Source organism: Sinohyriopsis cumingii, chromosome 5, assembly GCF_028554795.1.
Source record: "Sinohyriopsis cumingii isolate HCF-2022 chromosome 5, ASM2855479v2, whole genome shotgun sequence".
NCBI classification, from domain to species: domain Eukaryota; kingdom Metazoa; phylum Mollusca; class Bivalvia; order Unionida; family Unionidae; genus Sinohyriopsis; species Sinohyriopsis cumingii.
Window position 1 is genome coordinate 93,925,643 of NC_142965.1, and position 24,073 is coordinate 93,949,715.

At 33.9% G+C, this 24,073-nt stretch overlaps 1 protein-coding gene across 1 annotated transcript in view; it reads left to right on the forward strand.

Annotated features, from left to right (window-relative positions):
• LOC149799787 (multidrug and toxin extrusion protein 1-like) overlaps positions 1-24,073 on the forward strand; it is a 100,661-nt gene that overhangs the window by 27,893 nt on the left and 48,695 nt on the right. Inside the window, exons 7-11 of the mRNA XM_089959171.1 lie at positions 2,878-2,920; positions 7,126-7,170; positions 9,571-9,668; positions 18,571-18,668; positions 23,137-23,250. Coding sequence (XP_089815297.1) covers positions 2,878-2,920; positions 7,126-7,170; positions 9,571-9,668; positions 18,571-18,668; positions 23,137-23,250 — 398 coding nt within the window. The remainder of the gene's footprint in view (positions 1-2,877; positions 2,921-7,125; positions 7,171-9,570; positions 9,669-18,570; positions 18,669-23,136; positions 23,251-24,073) is intronic.

Sequence of the window (24,073 nt, forward strand, 5' to 3'; positions counted from 1 at the left end):
TTTGTTGCACAGTTGATTTGTGTTGATAAAGCATTATCCCCCATACTGGACAGAGGTATTTATTATTGCTGTATTACCTGTAAAACCCCATTAAAAACTTTAAAATATTATGTTGTCCACTCCCTTCCCTCAGTTGTCAGTCAGTGTGATGTATAATTATCTTTCTATAAAGACAGTCCTATCTCATGGTCAACCTATTATCAGATATAGTTCTGACAATACAATATGTCATCCACTCCCTTCCCTCAGTTGACATTATCTTTCTATAAAGACAATCCTGTCTCATAGTCAAACTGTATCAGATACGTGATGTAATGTGATTTGGATTTTTTACGTAGCTTTAACAATTTTTCAGTCATATTGCTAAGATGTCTACAGTGTGGCAGTTTATAGTGATGTGTAGCACTGGTGCATCATGCTGCAGACATGTAGCATGATGTCCCACCCAGTCACATTATTCTGACACCAGGCCAACTAGTCCTAACACTAACCTCTTAATGCTGAGTGCCAAGTGAGGCAGCTGTTAGTGCCATTTTTGTAAGTCTTTGGTATGACTCGGTCGGGGATTGAACCCATGACCTGCCGCATCCGAGGCAGATGCTCTAACCACTAGCCCAATGGAGTGGTGTGTATCAGATACAGTTCTGACAATACAAACTTATAAAATCTAACTGCTTGTGATTGTTTTATTTGAGTCCTATGATTGTTTGCCATAATTTAAATTTATATAAAAATGGTTATTTCATTAGAGAGTGAAGTTTGACAATAATGGTTGCCTGTTAGCTCAAGGCAACTGGAACTTAAGCCAGGGCAAGCGAAAGCTGTAAAGGTTTGTCTTAATGTGATTTTCAAGTTTTACTGCTATACATGAGAAGAAATGTTTATAGAAACTATAACTCAAATGATAAGATAAAGTAAATTTTTTTTTCACAGCATATTCCTCTTGTATTCTTCAGGGTAATTTTCAAAATTACAAGACTTTTGTGGAAATATTTCATTCTTTTGTAATCCATGCTGCCACAAGTTGGTTTTGGTATTTCCAGTCTCATGGATGCTTGCATGTCATATTTGTAATTGTAAGTTGTCTAATATACTTACAACATTGCCATATTTAAACTGCAATTTAATTTAAGATATGTAAATCCAAACTACAAGATTTTGCAGTATTAGTGTGGAAATCCCATAATTATGCTAAACCTGACCTCAATTATAATACAAGTCACACGGGTCATGTAGGCATTCAACACCATTTCAGTAATGTGTGTCATTTTTTAGAATTTCATTCCACATACCATTAAGTGGCAAGCATTCACTTGATTTGGATTTGTATACATCCATATTTCTTTGGAAGGTCATTATTTAGATGCCCTGAGAGGTGCATATGGCAAAATCAATGGTAAAATATGTCACAATGAAAGCTAAATTGATAAACAAATTCTTATTACCCTAGACTGTGACAATTCCACTCAACATGCTCTTATTTTGACCCAAGTTTAGTACATGGCCTTGTAAAAACCCATAATGATAGATAATTTTCATCTGGAAGTTTCTTGGTGACAGTTAAGGTGCAGAGCATTCAATAATCAGATTGAATAGACTTTGGTTAAAGAAAATTAGTGTTAAATTTTAAAAGAACAATTTATATTTAATTTAAAATGAGTACCGGTAAATGAGTGTACATGAACCATGTGACTTGTACTATAATCTTATTTTATGTCATTCAGACAGACTGATGAATGAGACTGTTTACATGTGTTAAGCACATGAATGAAATGTTGGATGTGGGTTTTTTTTATGGCTTTTTATCATTCAAAGAGAGGGAAGATAGATGATAAGAATAAAAAGATAAGGTAGAAAATATACAAATGTAGAATATGAAACGTACAAGCATTACAAAAAACATTCCGCCAGAATGGAAAGAGTGGATATAGGTGGTACGATAATGAGCAGTATTCCTGTTTCTATTTTTATACTGAACGGCTATACAGATTTTATGATTTATTTCTTTGAGTAACTTTTCTCTTTGTGTTTGCTAGGTTTATACAAATACTTTTGGTTCAGCTTTTTTTAAAACTACAATCATCCATTTTGTTGTGGGGGGGGGGGATTCTGTTATTTTTAATCATAAACCATTTTATTTCTATGTTGAAGTTTATGTCAATTTTTAGAAAAGAATGTTTCTGGTATGACCAATGAGTTTTTTGTAATCACATTTGACTAACTTTGCATTACAATATGGCTATTATTAATTCAATAATAGATTAGCACATTTTACTACTTTTTTGTTCCTTCTCATTTTGACCAAGAAATTGTCTGTTTGGATAATGCATTGGTCTTTTGGTCAGAGCATGTATTTTCAAGGAGAACTATTTGTCATACTGCATAAGTGGTCTCCAAAAAGCCTTGGATTGAAAAAAATAAACAATAGTCAAAACAAATTCTGATAACCTTTTTATTTGATGAAATTCATAAAATCTGAATGAAATGATACCTTAAAAACACTAATCAGTGACAGATTAATTAATTAAAACACTAAGCAGTGACAGATTAATTAATTAAAACACTAAGCACTGACAGATTAATTATTTAAAACACTAAGCAGTGACAGATTAATTAATTAAAACACTACGCAGTGACAGATTAATTTATTAAAACACTAAGCACTGACAGATTAATTATTTAAAACACTAAGCAGTGACAGATTAATTAATTAAAACACTAAGCTCTGACAGATTAATTTAAATTAAAATGTTTATCAGTGACAGATTAATTAATTTGTCCTTATGAATCAATCAGATCAATATTGAAAATTGTCTTGAATTTCTCAAAATTTAACAAGTTATCCTAGACTAATACTTCTTACATTTTATCTTTCAGAAATTCTGGTCTCTGTACCAAAGTTTTTATATCCGGTCTTCCTGTAAGTTTGATTATGTTCATCATTTTTACTTTAGATAATTACTTTACCAAGGTGTAATCAATGTTGTGCCTTGAACTCTATACACCTTGAGCCAAATGTATTACCGCATAATATTCTATTCTGTATAAACATGGCATTACGATTAACAGTATTATTTGAACCTATGCTGGGACTCGTGTGTAGAGTACTATGTTATTCTGGGGTTTGCACTGAGACAAGGAAGTCTGAGTCAAATGGGGAGACAAATAATGTGATCCTATGATGGTGATTTCCTTGCCTCAGCACGAACACCAACATAGGTTATTTATCTCATCCAATTTTCCTCATTCAAATTGAAATAACTCTGAACTTGTACAAAATATTTAGCAGATTCAATGCATAGGGTATTCATCAGGTACTGTTATTGCCTTCTACAAATTAGCAAATACAAGATGACTTACAATTTGCCTCCCCTCTCACTAACTAAAGGCTGACTATTTTATCACATCAGTATACTCAGTGACTGATAACACATATCAATGTAAAGAAGACATTCCAGATTTCTTCCCCATGCATGAAATCAGTAATTTACTGATCATTTAATTACCACTTGAGTGGAAAGTTTTACTATTTCTTGACAACTTGTCTGCTTGTATTGAATATGAGGGCAACATTTCAATTATGTCATGAAATATGTTACATTTAATTCTGATTGGTTATTCAAGTCCATAGTAAAAATAACCACCAATCAGAACTAATTATAGCTTATTCACTGTGTGATACACCATAAGTATTTCCATCTAATCATTCATTAGGAAGAAGGTTTGAGTGTCTCTTTGTACCTTGAGACATGTAATCATCAACTGAATGGGCTACAAACATTAGTACAGAAGTGGCAAGAAGGCAGATTCCAAACTATATGAATAATTGTCACTTTGTTAATTTGTAGAAGGAGAGTGGCTGTTTTTAATAATTTCCTTTTTCACCCACAGAAACAAGTGTTTGTCTGTGGCAGTTGTTTCTCATTGTGCTTCCAGTGTAAAAGATTTGGTTGTTATTCACCTCCCATACTTGGTCTTGTTCTAGAAAAATTTTCTTTGCATAAGGAAATTTATGTTTTTAATATAACACCATAATGCCATCAAGGTCAAAGCAAAGACATGAAACTGGTAATGCAATGTTTAAAGCATTCATGCAGTGTATAACAGAAGGTTTCCTGACCAAATTGAGCTGCCTGGAAGGCCTAAAATTAATAAAAATCACTGACACCCAACATTAGTCTATTTTAAAGTACTTTTTTATCTTCTCAAGAATGAGAATGGCATATGAACAGATGACAAGTCTATCTTTGTATGTAATCTGCATGTTAGAAATAAAACTGATATGTCAGTATATATAGACTGGAACTTCCTTACTATTTGAAAAAATAAGATTACATGCATTTAAGTTCAGAATTTTATTTTTTCCCAAGGGAAATTATATTGTCTACCTGATTTTTGGCATGTTTTTAAATTATAAATTAGTTATGAGTTGAAGGTGTAGTCTAAGAATGTTCTGTAATTGAATGCTTGAGCCACATAATGGTCATTTATTGTGTCTAAGAATGTTTTGGAATTGAATGCTTGAGCCACATAATGGTCATTTATTGTGTCTAAGAATGTTTTGGAATTGAATGCTTGAGCCACATAATGGTCATTTATTGTGTCTTAGAATGTTCTGGAATTGAATGCTTGAGCCACATAATGGTCATTTATTGTGTCTAAGAATGTTTTGGAATTGAATGCTTGAGCCACATAATGGTCATTTATTGTGTCTTAGAATGTTCTGGAATTGAATGCTTGAGCCACATAATGGTCATTTATTGTGTCTAAGAATGTTTTGGAATTGAATGCTTGAGCCACATAATGGTCATTTATTGTGTCTAAGAATGTTTTGGAATTGAATGCTTGAGCCACATAATGGTCATTTATTGTGTCTTAGAATGTTCTGGAATTGAATGCTTGGGCCACATAATGGTCATTTATTGTGTCTAAGAATGTTTTGGAATTGAATGCTTGAGCCACATAATGGTCATTTATTGTGTCTAAGAATGTTTTGGAATTGAATGCTTGAGCCACATAATGGTCATTTATTGTGTCTTAGAATGTTCTGGAATTGAATGCTTGAGCCACATAATGGTCATTTATTGTGTCTAAGAATGTTTTGGAATTGAATGCTTGAGCCACATAATGGTCATTTATTGTGTCTAAGAATGTTTTGGAATTGAATGCTTGAGCCACATAATGGTCATTTATTGTGTCTTAGAATGTTCTGGAATTGAATGCTTGGGCCACATAATGGTCATTTATTGTGTCTAAGAATGTTTTGGAATTGAATGCTTGAGCCACATAATGGTCATTTATTGTGTCTAAGAATGTTTTGGAATTGAATGCTTGAGCCACATAATGGTCATTTATTGTGTCTAAGAATGTTCTGGAATTGAATGCTTGAGCCACATAATGGTCATTTATTGTGTCTAAGAATGTTTTGGAATTGAATGCTTGAGCCACATAATGGTCATTTATTGTGTCTAAGAATGTTCTGGAATTGAATGCTTGAGCCACATAATGGTCATTTATTGTGTCTTAGGTTTTTTGCATAAGTTTCTAATAAACAAAATTATTCATTCCTAGTTTAATGTCAGCCTAGTGTAATTACTTTTAGCTGTATTCAGATATAATTTGAGAGGAATTTAAATTGTTCATTGGAATTACAAAGTGCTCATTGACTTCAGACTAAAACACTTCTTTGCAATTATTGAAGAATAATGTGAGTCAAGCTGATGTTTTTGATATGCTCAGTTTGTTGAGTATCAATAAAACATCTGGTTTGGATGGTATTGGTCCATGAATTCTTAAAATTGCTGCATCAGTAAATAATAAAGCATAATGAATGGTACTTTTTAAGATATCTTGAAATGTGCAAAGGTTACACCTGTCTTTAAGAAAGGAGAAAAGGAGGATCCAGGGAATTACAGACCAATATCCTCTACCTGAATTATCAAAATTGTTTGAAAAGCAAGTAGCTTTGCAGGACTATGAAATTTTTTACTGGTACAGTTCTGTAGAACAAGTTTCCACCTCATTCATGTAAAATCTGCTGAAAATATTACCAAGATATAACAAGAAATATCATGAGTCTGTATGTGTTAATAAATAGATCATTGAAGTTAGAATTTTATTACTAAACATGTTAAAATAAACAGTAATCACTCTTATCTTTCATATAATGCACATTGTTTTACTCTTCTTAAGAGAGCCTATTTGAGAATAGTCCTTTACTAAATCAGTCACCATCTATAAATAAAGTATTATTATTATTATTATTATTATTATTCAAGGACATTTTGAATTATTTCATTGCGATTCATCAAGACTGTTGGTACATCAAACTATTTAAGACTGTTAGTACATCAGCACATTCTAGATTGGTATTCATTGGGAAAACTCAATACTTTTGGACTTATGATAGAACAGTTAGGATTATTTGGGATTTAATTCACAAGTTGCTTTTAAATTTTCACTTTGAAACTTAGAGAAATAAATTATTTTTTGATTTTACTAAATTGTTTGGTTTTTGCTTTTTCTATCACTTAGTTTAAGACCATAGAGTCATAAAAATACCCTGATATAAGTTCAGTTCTTAAAAGCAGTATGCTAATTATTGATACAGTATATCTCTTATTTATTGGAACATACTATAGGAAAAGGGTGAGTTGCATATAAAAAGGTGTGGTTTTATTTGTACAACATATCCAAAAATGCTTGGAACATGCCCCAGTGTAAGGTGAACTCGCATATAAGGCAGTGTCACTTCCATTGATTCAACTGTCCCATAATACTTCAAACATACTGCAGTACAATCCAGTACACTGCTATTGATATAACATATCCCATGTGTTAAGTGGAATCACATAAAGCTGTACAATACTATTGATATAACATATCCGATGTGTGACATGGAATCAGATGAAGCTGTACAATACTATTGATATAACATATCTCATGTGTAATGTGGAATCACTTAAAGCTGTACAATACTATTGATATAACATATCACATGTGTCAGGTGGAATCACATAAAGTAGTACGCTTTAATATAGTCCATGAGCAACTCTATAATTTGGAAGCAAATTAGTTAGATTCAGTGATGCTATGAAGTCTGTAATCATGCTTGTCTTTTTTCAGGCATTTGTTCTCTCTGAGGTGTTGACAAGGTATCTTCAGTGTCAGGTAATTGAAGTTTCATTATTAGTTAGTGACTTTTCATTTTTCCAATGTCTTTAGCTAAACATTGCAAAAAATGAATTTCCTTATTTTAGGTTTATGTTCTGATATGTGTTGAGATTGTCTGCTGTTGTATGGCTTATAACAGCAATAATGGTAAATCTGGGTCTATGCATTTGGACTGGACCTGTATATGAATATATACAGTATAAATAATTACATTTTCTTCATTGGAAGGATTTGTTTATGCATGTTCAGTTTAGACATTTTTACAGCATCATTGACCAACATTTTTATTAGATTAAAATAGACTATTTTACACATGGGTTCTAATTGTTCATCAGTCATTATTACCTGGCATTCAGAGTATTTATAAGATGATAGTGAACATTCCAGGAATTCAGAAGACAAAAAGTTTCCCACATTTGCAACAATTGCATTTTTAATGAAAAATCTGCAGAATACCTTCAGCCATTTAAAGTCAATGGTTAATTGGTACTGATGAAGTGATAATCTTCAAATTTGAACTGATACCCCATTCTTGTTATGAAATGAATCTCAGACAGAGGTGAGATGTGAAAGAGATCTGTAAAGGCACTCACCATAGACCACTCTTGGATACTAGGTCTTTAGGCTAGGCTAGTGGTGGTCTCAAAAGGGTTAATTTAGTCTTGGATACTAGCTCTTTAGCCCAGGCAAGTGATGATCCCAAAAGGGTTCAGTTTAAGTCTTGGATACTAGCTTTTTAGGCCAGGCTAGTGATGGAATTACAAAGGTTCAGTTAATCTTCGAAAGTTCTTTAGAACTTGCTAGGAATGGTCTTACAAGGGTATATTTAGTCTTGGATACCATCTCCTTAGGCCAGGTTAGAGACAGTCTCACAAGGGTATATTTAATATTGGATACTAGCTCTTTAGGGCAGGCTAAGGCCAATCTCACAAGAATGAGTCCTGGATACCAGCTCTTTAGGGCAGGCTAAGGCCAGTCTTGCAAGTGTATAGTTAGTCCTGGATACTAGCACTTTAGGTCAGGATAGAAAAAGTCTCACAACATGGGTATAGTTAGTCTTGGATACTAGTTCTTTAGGCCAGGCTAGGGATGATCTCACAAGGATATAATTAATTTTTGATACTAGCTGCCTAGGGCAGGCTAGTGATTTTCTTACAAGGATATGGTTAGTCTTGGATACTAGCTCCCTAGGGCAGGCTAGGGACAGTGTTTCAAGGGTATATTTAGTCTTGGATCTGCTTTCATTTCACTTTTGCATGTTAAGGTAGCCCAGGGCTGGCCTAGTTTAGGGCACATTTTGGATTTGAAACATAGTCAGTACAGAGTCCTATGATTGTCTAGAGTAGGCATGACTTGAAAATATTAAAAACTTATGATGTACCCTTGAAAAGTTAGGGAAGTGAAAATAAATTGTGCACGTGTTTTATGTTATATTTAAAAATATTTATGTTTATGAAGGTTACTATGACCAAAGGGATTGTAGTGTGAGAACAAGTTCAAAATGTGTAAGGTGAAATAGGCAGAATGAATTGAAATGACAGAATCAACAGTTACCATTATGAGGTTTCAAATTTGCGACAGGTGAGGAGGAGGAATTTGGAAATATGTCAACATCAGGGACAGTTGAAAAGATGAGGTTGTGGGAGTCAGGAAATCAATGACAGATCTGGGTAATTGGGTCATATTCTTCTTAAATGCTGGGTCATTTTGTTACTCTGTGGTCTGCAGAGCCTGTCCATCATTTAGTAAGGGTTAGCCAATCATATTCTGTATGTGTTGGAAGTGGGTGTTGGTATATGTTATAGTATATATACTATACAGATCATATATATATATACAATAAAGGTTGAAATAAAAGAAACTTTGTAGAGTGGAGAGATATATCAGGAAACCATGTAGCTTAAATGCTAAAACTCTAGTACTGAAAAATTGCAGAGGTTGATAGAACATTTGGTATGTGTATATATATATATATATATATATATATATATATATATATATATATATATATATATATATATATAAAGTAAATATCCAAAATGACTGAGAAATTTACATGCCACAGTTTCATGTCCCCTCCCTTCCCGCCCAAACCCAAAGGGTTTTTTGGACAAGAAGAGGTCTTCGGTCAGAGTTACTAGGATAGCTAGGTTGATGGTAGAAAAAAGTAACCTTAGACAAATTTTAGTTAAATGATTAAGGCAGCCTGAGGATTCCAAATTTACAAGTGTCATGGTATCTTTGGAGTGCCGCAGTTGAAGGCACCCAGAGAAGGACAGCATTGGAATATGTGCAAATTTGAAAAGAGTTTAAAGAATTATTGTAAGGTATGGTAGACTAGTTAAAAATGTGTGACAGTATAACATTAATGCTATTGTAGTTTTAATTTCCTCACAGAGTATTGTGTTACCAAGCCTCATTATAGGTCTGCTTGCCAATATTGTGAATGTTGTTGCCCATGCCATACTCATTATTGGAATGAATCTTGGAATCATGTGAGTAATTTTAGCTTGTTGTAAGTAGTTTCTGCCTGCTATGTTGCCATGCATTGTAGTACTATCCTTAGCTGCTAACAGACTGTCCAGAACAGATTTCCTGATTCTGTACATCTCACATCATACTGCTATCCATGCTTACTAGCATTCACATATATGAAAATTTGGGCAAAATATTATTTTCTACACTTGCGTTGTGGCGTTGTGTTGGGTAAGGACAGCTACATTGAGGAATTAGTGGGTAGAGCAAACAAACAACGCTTTGGCTACATATTTAATGGCTCCTTTTTCCTACACCAGATTCAAATTCTTAAAGCTCCCTCTAACCATTTCTGCCTTTAAATATATATATATATATATATATATATATATATATATATATATATATATATATATATATATACTCACTTTCACCCCTGCCTCAAAATATAAAATGTTAAATAAATGTACTTTAGGTGTAAGGGCTGTCAAAGATTGTCAGAGTTCAAGTATTAAATATCTGTTTCCTTTAAAACTATGTACAAGGTACTGAGCTAGTTGGAGCCACTTACTCTACTACCTTGTCTCTAATATCATTATCATTTATAAAATCTAAAACTAATTACAAGTCCTTTAAATAATTATTTAATTAATTTAAATAAACACAAGCGTCTGTTGTTCTCACTACAAAGACCATAGATCTAGACTTGTTAAAACAAATGATTAATGTCCATAAGTTCCAGGGGTGAGTGTGCTCAAAGATTCTGCTTGTATTTTTATATCGCAGAAGCAGAACATTTTCTTGAAATGTGGATTCATCATGACTATGTACAAGACTTGAAACAGTTAAATTATATCAGCTGTCCCAACTACACTAGTTTCCTTTGTTATAATGACAACTGGTTACTAAATTTACGTGCTTAAGACTCCGGTTCAACAGCGAAGAACATAGACTCCAATCTGTCAAGTAATGCACTGCCAGATTAGGTTGTATGTTATTTGTTTTACTGTTTACTTCTAACAAAAATTTGAAAGACCCAGATCTGCTAGCATATTATGTGATAGCACATCTAGGTCTATGCTGTTTGCAGTTGGTTCTGTCATTTGGGTGAGTATATACCTTATTTTAACACATATACCCTGCCAACTTGTATATCCTGCCCATGCATATACCTATGGAAATTCACTAATCATGTAACAAATATTTAGTATACACTGTCCGTGCATATACCCAACAGAACCCCTAACATAATCTCACATGAAGTGACCACATGTGCCTAGAGGTACATCACAATGCACCACTCTCTGGTATAAAGCATAGACATGGTACTGTAATGACAAAGTTTTTTAATGAAATAAAATTCTTTTGTTCAGAATTTTAATTGGTGTTATTTTTAATTATGTGAAAACACTGAGCTATAGAAGCTCATGCATTGATTTATTCCTTTTAAATATTATTTCAGTTTGTTCGTGTTTCAATAGAAGTTGCTAGAATTAACTTTCTGGCATCCATAGTTTTATGTCTGTTTTCATTCTGTTTAACATAAACTATTAAAACTCATTATGACAGAAAAAAATAATGTAATATCTATAAATTTAAAAATAAACAGATCACTACTGTTTGTGTGAACACTGATATAGCCTGCCTCTCGAGATACCCTGCATTTTTCATACATGGTATGTAAAATCCTATATAACCCACAGGAAATATGTATGAAAATGTGGTTGTATGTTACATACAAATACCCACCCATCTTGTAATCTTTAATTCCAGGAAGTGTTATTTCTGGCTTTCGTACTATTGGAGACCTAGGCATGAAAATATCATTGACTTCTGGGGAAAAAATGAAAAAGGTGTTTTATTCTGATATAGAAGTTAAAGTGCCTATTAGCAGATTGGTTTCTTATTAAACTTACGTTTCTTGTCTGTAAAGAAGAAATTCTTTAAACATGCAATTAACAGCCAATTTTGGCAATAATATACTAATATATCTTATATACAGTTTTAGTTGTTTTGCATTTGGCCTAAGGTTAATAGAAATTGAAAGTGCAATAACTTGGCAATCATCAAGAACAAATTAAAATGGGATTGTATATTATTGCAAAGATTTTATTTTATATTTTAATGACCAGTAAGAAAAGATCTTATCACATTGCCAGCTCATTTATACCACCTGTTTTGTCAGTAATTAATTTCATTGTAATGCCCTTTTGTTGGTAACTCCTTACACTGCAAACCTCATTAGAATTCCTTTTTGCCAGTAACAAGTGAAGACCGTGAAGACTGTACTCATTTATTTGGGTGTCCATTTATCAGATGTCATTGATATGGTGTTTATAAGCACATACATACATACATACATACATACATACATACATACATACATAAATACATACATATACACACACATACATACATGCACACACACACATTCATACATACATACATACATACACACACACACACCTACCTACCTACATACCTACATACATACATACATACAACATACATACACACACACACACACATACATACATACATACATACATACATATATACATACATACATACATACATATACACACATACATACATACACACATGCACACACACACACATTCATACATACATACACACACACATACATACATACATACATACATACACACACAGACAACATACATACATACACACACACATACATACATACATACATACATACATACATACATACATACATACATACATACATACATACTATATACATACATACATACACATGCACATACATACATACATACATACATACATACATACATGGGGCCCCGAGTGGCCGAGTGGTCTAAAAAGCTCTCCGTTACGGATCACTGCCATCTCACCTCTGCCTGCGTGGGTTCGAGTCTCGGATTCAGTCGATGTTGGTATGTGAGAAAGCTTGCCAGTAGCTTCTCGTGGGTCGGTGGTTCTTTCCGGGTTTTCCCGGGTTCTTCCTCCACCATTAATATAGGCCGCCATGTATAGCCTATCGTGTGCTGAAAAATGGCGTTAAACACTACAACAACAACAACAACAACAACAACATACATACATACATACATACCATTTGAAATGATCACAATGTTATTATTATATTTATAACATGATGAATAATACAGCATTTATTTACTAATATTGCAGAGTAGTGAAATAACTTGATTTGATTTGTATGCCTTGGATATTGTACTTAAGTGTTACAAGATGTCATCTGTGATGTAATGAGGTGTTATCATATGTCAGTAATGTAGATAATTTATGGGTACATCAGCTTATATAACTAACTAGTCATATGATAATTTTGCAATGATTGCTAGGTTATAAAACAGTCTCATTGTTCATTCAAGGCATATATCATATTCCATGAAGTTATTGTGGCATATGCCATTGGCAGACAATTCATCATTTAGCATCAAAATAAGGGCACTATCATAATGGCAGTACTGGCAATGGCCAGAAAAACCAAAGGCAATACAAACTTTAAGATGGCAATTTAATCTTCATAAAAGCATTCTGGTGCAGTTTGTTGTACACATTGTCTCAAAATCTTAATTAGCCCTTTGTGGGATTTGTAAAGTCTATTCATTCGGGGATACAGTTGTGGCACTTGACAATTAACTACATTAGCTTCACATGGGATGCTGCTTGTAACATGCATAGCACTGTTTTTACATGTTTCTATGCAATTTGACATTAAATTGTCTCATGGATTTAGATGTATCTTTCATGGGTTTGTATCTCATCAACTTCAGTTTCAAGAGAGTTATGGCCTTTGTCAGTAACTATGTATGTTTAAATGCAGTGTTGATTATATTGACGAATTCTAGAAGGGTTCAAGTATAAGCATGCTTTATCATCATTTGGGGGAATCATGGACCCTGAATACCCGTCTTCTTCTGACTTTGGTTTTCCCCAAATTTCCTCTGTTAAAGGCTCTGTTTGAGCAAATTGTAGTAAGTACACCAGCACATTAGGGTCTAACTTGTTTGATCATTTGATTACTCACAACAAACTGCATAGAGCCAGGTCTGCTGGTGCATAATGTAATGGCAGATTTGGGTCTGTGCATTTTGCAGTTGGACTGGACTTGTAAATGTACAGACTGTTCAGATGTGTTACTGCCCACTAATAATTGTTGGTGCTCAAAGTTTTATTTAAATTTAAGGTAAGAACAGATGCAATGAGGAATAGATGAACAGACAAGCAGACAGACATGCAAAAAAATGTGATGCCCAAGTATGAATTCTTCTAAACAGAATACCTCTGTTTTATTGTCAGTAGTCTAAGTCTCTGATGTTGCCCTTATTATGACATTTTTGACTTAACTGTCATGTGAACCAATTGAATTTCATCACCCTTGCATACACATGTGAAGTTGCTGTACAGTGTTGACAGTGACAGTGACAGCTAATGGAAATTTGGCCAAGCAGAACACAGCAAAATGAGAAGTCATGGCATGAAATGTTTTTATGTTTGTAAGAAATTAAAAAAATAGCTTTATTAGCCTATATAGCCAAGTAAGGGGCTTCTGACTTGCACTTATGACTTTTCAGGAAAAAAAATCACTTGACTTATTTCAACTAAGCATTCTAGCATCAAACCTTTAAAGTTTATATAAATGATAAAAAAGTTTGAAATGTGGCCCAATTTACTTACAAAGTAGAATGGAACGAATGGATAGCCAATAGTGGTTACAGAGTATGGGGGAAGGTGTGCTCAGTTCTTTGTACTCTAATGATAATCCAAGCAGCAGTGTTTTGAACTTTCTGAAATTTCTGTAGTAGATACCGAGACAAACCAGATAGATGTGAATGGTGTTGATGTGTCTCAGCTGCATGTTTGTAGCCTTGGTTATGTTCATAAGATACTGGTGTAATGAGAGAGTACTGTCAAGTGTGACATCTTGATTTCATACTGACTGTGTGAATTTAATGTCAGTATTGCTTATACTTTTCGTTTTCAGTAAAGGATATGAATGAGAAAGTCATTGTGCAGTGATCATGATGGCTTCAGTTTTTATCATTTTTAATTTTTTAGCTTGTTACCTGTCATCCATAACTTCACATAGGAAATGCACATCTCTATGCCTTGGATATTAGCTTCACCTTCAGTTGGGCAGCTAGATTTGTCTGTTTGAGTGTTGTCAGCACACATTTGGTGAGACACCAGATGTCGATTTATGACAATTGAGAGTGGATGATTCAGTATAGAATGAAGAGAACAAGGCTGAGAACAACCTTGTTTAACACCAAAACATAGATCAACTGGGCTGGAATGTTTTCCATTTATCGACACAAATTGCGTCCTGCTGACTAAGTAGGACTTGAACCATAGTAAGGTTGTATTGTGAATATGATATACATGCTGGAGACTGAAGTAATATAACATGGTCTGTTGTGTCAAATGCTGTAGACAAGGTGGGTGGGTGAAGACTAATCTTTCCAATATATAAAGCAGAGAAAGGTCATTAAATTCTCTCAAAGGGATAGTTTCAGTACTGTGGTCAAGGCAATATGCAGACTGTACATTACTAAAAAGACTATTAGATAAAAGATGAGATACAAGCTGGGATATAACAAATCCATATAGATAGGTTTAATGCTGTTAAAGGTTGCCATTCATATAAAACTGTCAATGGAAGAGTTTTGGTGTATATAGGTTTCCAGGACAAAGTGAAAGTTGAAATCTGAAAGAATAATCAGGTTTTCACCTATCAAATTTCCATCCTCCAGGAGGTTAGGAAACTGCACTAAAAAGATAGATTCAATTAGCTTGCTTTTTTAGGAGGGAGATACAGGCAGAAAAAATGGAGAAACCTTTTTCCATTGTGACTGTGGTTTGGACCAGATCAGACATTGTGTGCATTCTGGCACCTGTATCTTAACATTTCTACAAATGAAGTAACTGGTGTCAGGACAGATCATCCTTAGATATTTCATCCACAATACTTAATCATTTAATGCAATTTGTCCTCATTTATAATTTTCACAAATTCGGGCATAATTTTGTATATACTGTTTATGATGTTTGTGTGTGTGTCTGTGTGTGTATGTGTATCTTTGTGTGCATATTTGTGACACTTGTAAGGTGATTTGTTAGTTGAATACTTCATGTTTTAGGTCTGCAAAAAGCTAAAGTTTCTTTGACCCTCCTGTATATCAGGGTGTGCTATGCTAATCAAATCTGTCTGGAAGGGGATCCAGACTTCATCTTTGATCAAGTCCATAGAATACTGGTTGATATTATGAATCATTTTATATGAGGAATACTAGAAAAATTTTCATGAAATGTCTGTTGCTATCCTCAGTAGCTGTCATGCACCATTTTCTCCATAACAAGAAATTCATATTCTGTCACACAGTTATGTCTGTTTGCAAAGTCTATAACATGAAAATGGAATGCTCTATTACAAGCATTCTGTTTTTTGTCTCAATAATTGTACAACTTTAGAAGTTTATTGGTTTTTGAAGTACAGTTTCTAAGATGACAAGGTAACAGAAAATTGATTATACTTGGGCAGGATTTATGTGGAGAGTGAAAATGGACTTCACTAAGGGCTACTTCAATTGTGCAGCTTGTGAAATTTCATTAAAGGATGGCTGCAACTGAACAGGTTTCAAATTTGCAGCATGATAATAGGGAGTTGTCATTTGCACTAAACCAGCACCCACAGTTGACAGAATATTGGACTTGGGCACTGAACATGTATCAGATTTATGGCTTGATCAAATGAGTTTTCAGCTGGGAAAATAAAGTGGGTACTGCCTTTACACATTATGGCTTTAAGTCAAACATGCACTGGCAGATCACTTGTGAATTATCACTTAAAAGGTAGATCTTGCTAATGAAAGTTTATAAAAATCAAATCAGAACTTAAGTTGCCAAAGGAACCAGTGTTTACAGCAGACACAAAATATATATTAATACAAATACAGGTTGTTCAGACTTGCACCAATTTGGAAGCAATTAGGTATGCATATTCTTTATAATCCTGTTGTCACCCATCAGCTACAATTCAGAAATATCTCCATTAGTAAACAACATTAATAAACACATATTTGCAATGTATATTATTTAAGTTTGTATTTAGAATTATTAAAATCTAAATTTAGATACATTTATTGTAGAATGAATACTGGATTAACAAAAGTCCATACCATATGTGCATTTCTGGATTTGTCTTATAAATTCCAGCATGAATTTAATTTTTTCAGTAAAAAAATGTCAAATTGTATATTATATGTATGTATTGGATTCTACGTATGTATGTATGTAGGTAGGTAGGTAGGTAGGTATGCATATATGTAGGTACATATGTTTGTAGGTATGTACATAGGTATGTATGTAGGTATTTAGGTAGGTAGGTAGGTTCTGGATGACATATTAAGAATAACTGACTCTCTTAAGAGGAAAATATATTGCAGTATGCATTTTCCATAGTTTATTTAAACATGAGATTGTAAAGTATTTTAATATTGATGATCTTGATATGCAGTGTAGTAATTTGTTGAAATGGGGATGAATTTTCCATGGAGAAGATTGTTGTGGATGAATTGTCCTACAACTGAATCTGCCATCAAATATAATATACAATTACTAAAAGTAGCAAAATCTTAAACTGACCTTTTTGAAAACTGCTGAGCAGAATTCAACCAAATTCTGCATATTTGTGGTATTAATACCTTTCTAACTGCATAATGTATGTTAATGTGCTGTCAATTATGGCTGCCATTGTTAATAATGGAACCATTCTTAACTTGTTTTGTTTTTCTCAAACAAAAATCACTGCTGAATTTGTCTCAGTAAAACAGATTCATATTGACAGGGCTTGTCAGATTTATACACTTGATTTTTGTTCTGTCATTAAATATGGCTACTGCTTGTAACTTAGAATAGAAAACCTTGAAATGATTTCTCTAAACTGTTAACTTTATAATGGGATATGATGAAATCTGCCAGAATGTATTCACTATTAGTTGTTTCTAAATTTTGTACAAATAATGCCAATTCATCATAAAATCAGGCTAATGTTACTGAATATAGTGAAACTTTTAAACAACTTCTAAAAAACCACTCAGCAGAAGTAAGGTAAATTGATCATGGGCCTGACAAGCCCAGGCTTTGTACTTCAATAGCACCAATAAAAGGCTTATGCCCACCATGTCGTCAGGTATGATTGAAGGTAAAATAGATCAAGTTTTGATGCATTAGTTATCTCCCTTCATGCTATAATCAGGATATGGCATGAAGTGAATATACCCAAAGATTGATGTGCACTGAGATGAACTTAATTTGAAGTCACACATGGATATTTGAGCTACTAGATAATCATGCAGATAGCTCTATTACAACAAAAAAAAATATGTAAGGATGTGGATTGGTGTGTGATTAAAATTTTGGTTTTTCTAATCAATCATTCTTTTTGCTTAAATATGACAGTTACAAAAAGATTTTGAAAAAGGGTAAATTGATATAGAGTCAATACAGTTATACATTGAATTTCGTTACGAGTCAGAATGTTTTGTTTAAATAATAAGGAAAGGTAACTCCATCACTGTTAAACAAAAAACGTTTTGATCAAGATCACAATTCCTGAATATTTAAAGGTAATACATGCTGCAGAGGGCATAAAAGGGATACAGAAAATGTGAATTTTGATCATCTTTGACATCTGTTAAAGTCATATTGTTACAACTGATGATTCATTATCATATTTGGCTGCCAATACTAATAAATGAAGAAAAATCTTAAAGAGACTTTTCACTAAAACAAAATATGTTGTCCTTCCAACCCATTTTATAGACCATTGCATTTTGACTAGTTGGCCAAAGAAAACCAGATGAACTATGTTGTTCCCATTTAACATTTTATATATTTTTACTTGGACAGGGGTGCTTCAGTAGCTGTCTGCATATCTGTGTGGAGTGTGGTGATTTTCCACGTAATCTACATAATTGGGTGGAAGGTATACAAATTCACTTGGACCGGTGAGTAGCTTGAAATACTGTAAACCATTTATTCAGATGCCATTTATTTTAATAAAGTCACTAATTGATTCTAACCTTGGTAGCTCATTTGGTCACATGTTCGATATCCAAACAGGTCAGCCCAAGTCAGCTGCCTTGGTGTGTCTTTGGGAGAGACACTTCGCTCTCATTTTCTCAGCTTAATGTAGCCAATAAAGGTAATGTTAAAGCCAACAATAACAATATTGTCTGCAAAATTTAATAACATGAATAATTCATTTTCTTATTATACAAAAGATATTTGTGAAATTAAACTATGTCAGAACATAAGGAATTTGTAGCATGAATCAAAGTAAACTGACGGTATTTTGCCATAAATTCCACCACCATCATTTATGATGTGTTTATTGAATTACTTGGTTTTCACCCTTTAGGTCATTTGACCCTAATGACAATGGGATCCTTCAAAAGTAGCATTTTAATAGTATGAATACATTATCTGTCACTATTGTCTTGCTTACTTTACCATGAGGGAATTATCCACATGCAAATTAGAAAATGCCATACTGTCTTCCTTTAGATGGGAAGCTCTGGAAGACTAGACCAGAAACAAATCACACACTCAATCTGACTCCTACATTATTGACTCATGTGCAGCAATTGTCCTCTTTTTTATTTTCTTTCTTGGATGCCATTGTTCACATTGGATATGTGCAATTTCACTTGTGGAAAACTTGCCTTTAATTTATGGCATTCAGATCTGTTGTTCGTATTATTTTAGTGATTGTAAATTGAGTGTTTTTAGGAGCTACATTGTTAGATTTGTGATTGCTCTTATGCTGTTGTATTTTGCGGGGCTTGAAACATTTTATGCCTATCCCCTTTTTAGGTGAATGGGTACGTAATTGCTGTTCATAATAGCATCAGAATTATATTGCCCCATATTATCAATATAAATTACTTTGCATGTTTCTGGAATTTTAGGTAAGTATTGTATTCACCTTCATGTTTGGAATTCTTGTGGCCTCCTATCATCATATTTGTATTGAATTATCTAATATGATGATACACTGAATCATATGGTTGACCTATAAGATTATCTTGGGTTGTCTTACAATTTGTCATTAGCATAAGTAATGCATTTATTGCTTTCCATTTTAGTAACTTTCCCATTTCAGTGATAACAAATGTCAGTGAGTGTGGACATAGAAAGGTCTCATGGTGCACATGCCACCTGCATTTTGTGTATAAATTGTGGACACATGGATGGGTGTCAGTTTTGCTGTGTATGAGCCAGTGAGGTTTGGAACCTTGCTGAGAGCCAGGACACGTACATGTGGAGGAAGAAAGGTCCTTCTTCCTCCTTGTGTCCTTTATCCCACGATGGTATGGGATCCTTCTTTTGGGTTTTTGGGACTCGGATTAAGACTTCTTGATTCCAGTAGGGTATGTGACCCTTCTCTAAGTCTTGCACCAGAGTAGGAGTTCTTGATCCCAGTAAAGGATGGGATCTTTCTTCCTCCAGTATTTCAATGACTCATTGCACAAGAGCCTCCAATAGCCCCTCTTGCAAGATCCATGGTGACCCAGTTTGGACATGCTCCATACCTAGAGAAATTGGAGCTAATGCCATCTCAGGATTCTGTTTTGCTGGGATGAACTTCACCAGTCCGGGGTGAGTTTATGTTACACTGAACAAGATAGACAGAATCTGGGCTCTTGTGGTGACTCTTCAAGTCAAGACCTCATCACCTTGCCTTTGCCTATCACTTCTGGAGACCTTGAACTCTGCAGCAAGTCTGGTTTACTTAGCACCCTGTATAGTTTCTCCATTTGGTGAGCTGGAGACCACATAAGGATCTCAGCTCATAGTTCTATGGAACCATATTTCCATCACCACTTGAGTCCAGGAATGGCAGTTGGGTCTAGTTTTTCAGTGGAATCCCAATGCATGTTTTTTGACTGGGGCAGTCACTTGTAGCCAGAAGGCTGATTGTCCTGAGTAGAAGCAGTTTTAAATAAGAGTGGTATTCTTAGCCCTGCAGGGGGGTGTCAACCAAATGAGTTGTTGTGTTACAGTTTCCTCCAACAGCTACTGAGACTGCAGTAGGCTGGCATATCTCAGGTGACCAGGAGGTGTATATGCACATTCTCTTTGCATGCCATTTTTAGAACCTCCTTAGCTGTGCAGCCTCAGAGGGTATTATTGTCAATGCTGGCCATATTCCATGCAGAAAAGTATTTTGGAAGACAATCTGTCCAGGAGAGGCAAGGTTGTCATGAATTTGTCTCAGCACCTGAGTCTGTATCAGAGTCCCTGTTTAAACTGTAGGGGAGACCCTTTCTGCTATTAAGGGTTATAGAGCAGCCATGTAGTAAAACAAACATAGAACAACTACTGTTTCACATGTACTTAAGGATGTTTGGTGCACATGTACTGTCAGAGCAGTTTTGTCAAGTACCAGTACATGTATTCTAAAATTCAATCCTGTATGGTAGATGGACATTACCTGTAGGTGTATATCATGCAAATGAGCAAAATGAAGCCAGTTGCCTCCACTATAGTGATGGAATGATGCAAGCAGTCTGTACTGAATTGATATCAATTTGCTAAGCTAGATAGACAAATATGTGCATTTAAGCTCGACTATTCCATTAGACAAGAGTCTACATTAGCTACATTCTAATATGTTATTGGTATAGTGATGCATATCTTAAGAAGTCAACTTGGCACATTTGATTGCTGTATAGTGATGGAATAATAGCAGGTGTAGACTGTGTATGTACTTTTTAACTGACATTTATGTCTCCAGGAGATTTGAACCAGTCTGACTCTTTGTAGTAAATTTAAACTCTAATTGATCTATCAGACAAACTCCTGTCAGCATAGCAATCTAATGAAATATATTGAAGGCAAGTATCTGCAGTCACTAGGTTGACTTGCAGACCATTGTAACTGCATGTTGTAATTAGGTTGACCAAATTCCAACCAGTACTGTGCAATTTTGCCATTTGATTGATTATTGCATTTTACAAATAAGAGATTATTGCCAAATTGTTGGTACTTATATTCATAGAGTTTCTTAATCTAAGAAAATAAAATTAAATTGCCATTCTCTGTCAACAGCCAATATATTATGGTCCACCTGCATGGAAGCATTTCAGAAGGGTATACTAGTCTATAAATCCTTACATGGTTTGGCTCCTAATTATGTTAAATGTAATTTTAAATTCACTTAAAATGTACATATGTATGAACTAAGATCCATCTCAAACAACAAGTTATACTTACCTAAACCAAATTTAGAGTTTTATTAGAAGAGTTTTGCTTTTCTGGAGCCAAACTATGGAATTCCATACCACTTAATACAAAATCAGCTGACACATGCCAAGCTTTTTAAAAGCTTCTTAGTCAACATCTACAGAAACAGTCATTTGTATGATTTTCTTTAATTCAGTACTACTACTTTTTACAGCATTGTTATCATATACTCATCTATAATGTATTACACATGTTTGCTACTACTATTTGTATGAATCCTGTATGTACTCATTCTTGAAGCCTTGTACATATTTTATTGTAGCAGTAGATAAATTGCCAAATTTTTAACAGGATTTGTTGTCTATGGACACCTCATCTTGTAAAAATTGTGCATTACATATATATATATTTGTACAAATGTCATGATTGTAGAAGGCCTCATAGATGATTGGTCAGTTGACCAAATGAGCTTCGTTAAATAAAGTCATTATTATTATTAGTATTTGTATTATTATTATATTGTATGACATATTAATAATATTTCCAGTGGTAATGCTCAGAGCTCCAAAATGAATTATGTTTCATGACCCATAAATGTTTCATGCGGAGTTAATGAGCTAGGAAATTTTATGATAATGTCCCGACTGTATGTTATTTGTAAGTTGACAGGCTGCAGACACTGTAGAGCTTGACCTGCCATGCAGTAGCACAATAGCAGATCATAGACTGTGTTGCGTGCTCTACTGATTACTCCTAGAAAAGTGCATTGACCCAGATCTACCAGCACATTATGTGATGGCAAATCCAGGTCTGTGCAGTTTCCAGTTGGACTCAATATGTGGGCATATACAATACCACGAAACAAAATCATGGGCTTTTTGAAGGAATGCAGTTTATGTATTAAATGTTGCTCTTTTAGTTGAAGGATTTCATACTTTTTACCAATCTTTTTTTAAAAGAATTTTAGCTTGTTTGCCATTTATGTTTTGTCTTGTAGCACTTCAAGTTTGCATCTTTTTGGAAGGGTTTATATCACAAAAGTGTTTTTTTTTTTTTAAAATGTGTATCTTTACATTTTTAGAACTACCTTTTAATCAGCACCAAATATCCAGTATTGTGTTGATGTGCCAATAAACCCTACCTACCTTCTTACCTACCTAACTACCTACCTACATTAACAGTACCAGTCTCATCTGAGACACTTATTTACTTTTTTTTTCTCTTGAGGATTCTCATGGGAGTGTCTTGAAGATTGGGGGCAGTTTTTTGGCTTGGCTGTACCAGGATTGGCAATGAGGTGTTTAGAATGGTGGAGTTATGAAACATTTGTATTTATAACAGGTTGGGTATGATTTTAATTTTTTTTTAAAAATAACTTTTAATATCTTATTCTCTTTGTTTGCACATTAAGCCTGATTTATTACACACTACATAGATGTAGTTTGTATTTGTACATTATACATGAGTTATTACACACTACATGTGTGTGGTTTGCATTTCCACATTAGGCATGAGTTATTACACACTACATATGTGTGGTTTGCATTTGCACATTAAGCATGAGTTATTACACACTACATATATGTGGTTTGCATTTGCACATTAGGCATGAGTTATTACACACTACATATGTGTGGTTTGCATTTGCACATTAGGCATGAGTTATTACTACATATATGTAGTTTGTATTTGTACATTAGACATGAGTTATTATACACAACATATGTGTGGTTTGCATTTACACATTAGACATGAGTTATTACACACTACATATATGTGGTTTGCATTCGCACATTAGACATGAGTTATTACACACTACATATATGTGGTTTGTATTTGCACATTAGGCATGAGTTATTACACACTGCATATATGTGGTTTGAATTTGCACATTAGGCTTGAGTTATTACACACTACATATATGTGGTTTGTATTAGTATATTAGACATGAGTTATTACACACTACAAATATGTGGTTTGTATTTGTACTTTAGACATGAGTTACTAATCAACAAATATAAAGTTTGGATTTGTACATTAGACATGAGTTATTACAAACTACAAATGTGTGGTTTGTGTTTGTACATTCAACATGAGTTATTGCACACTAAAAATATGTGGTTTGTATTTGTACATAATCATGAGTTATTTCACACTACAAACA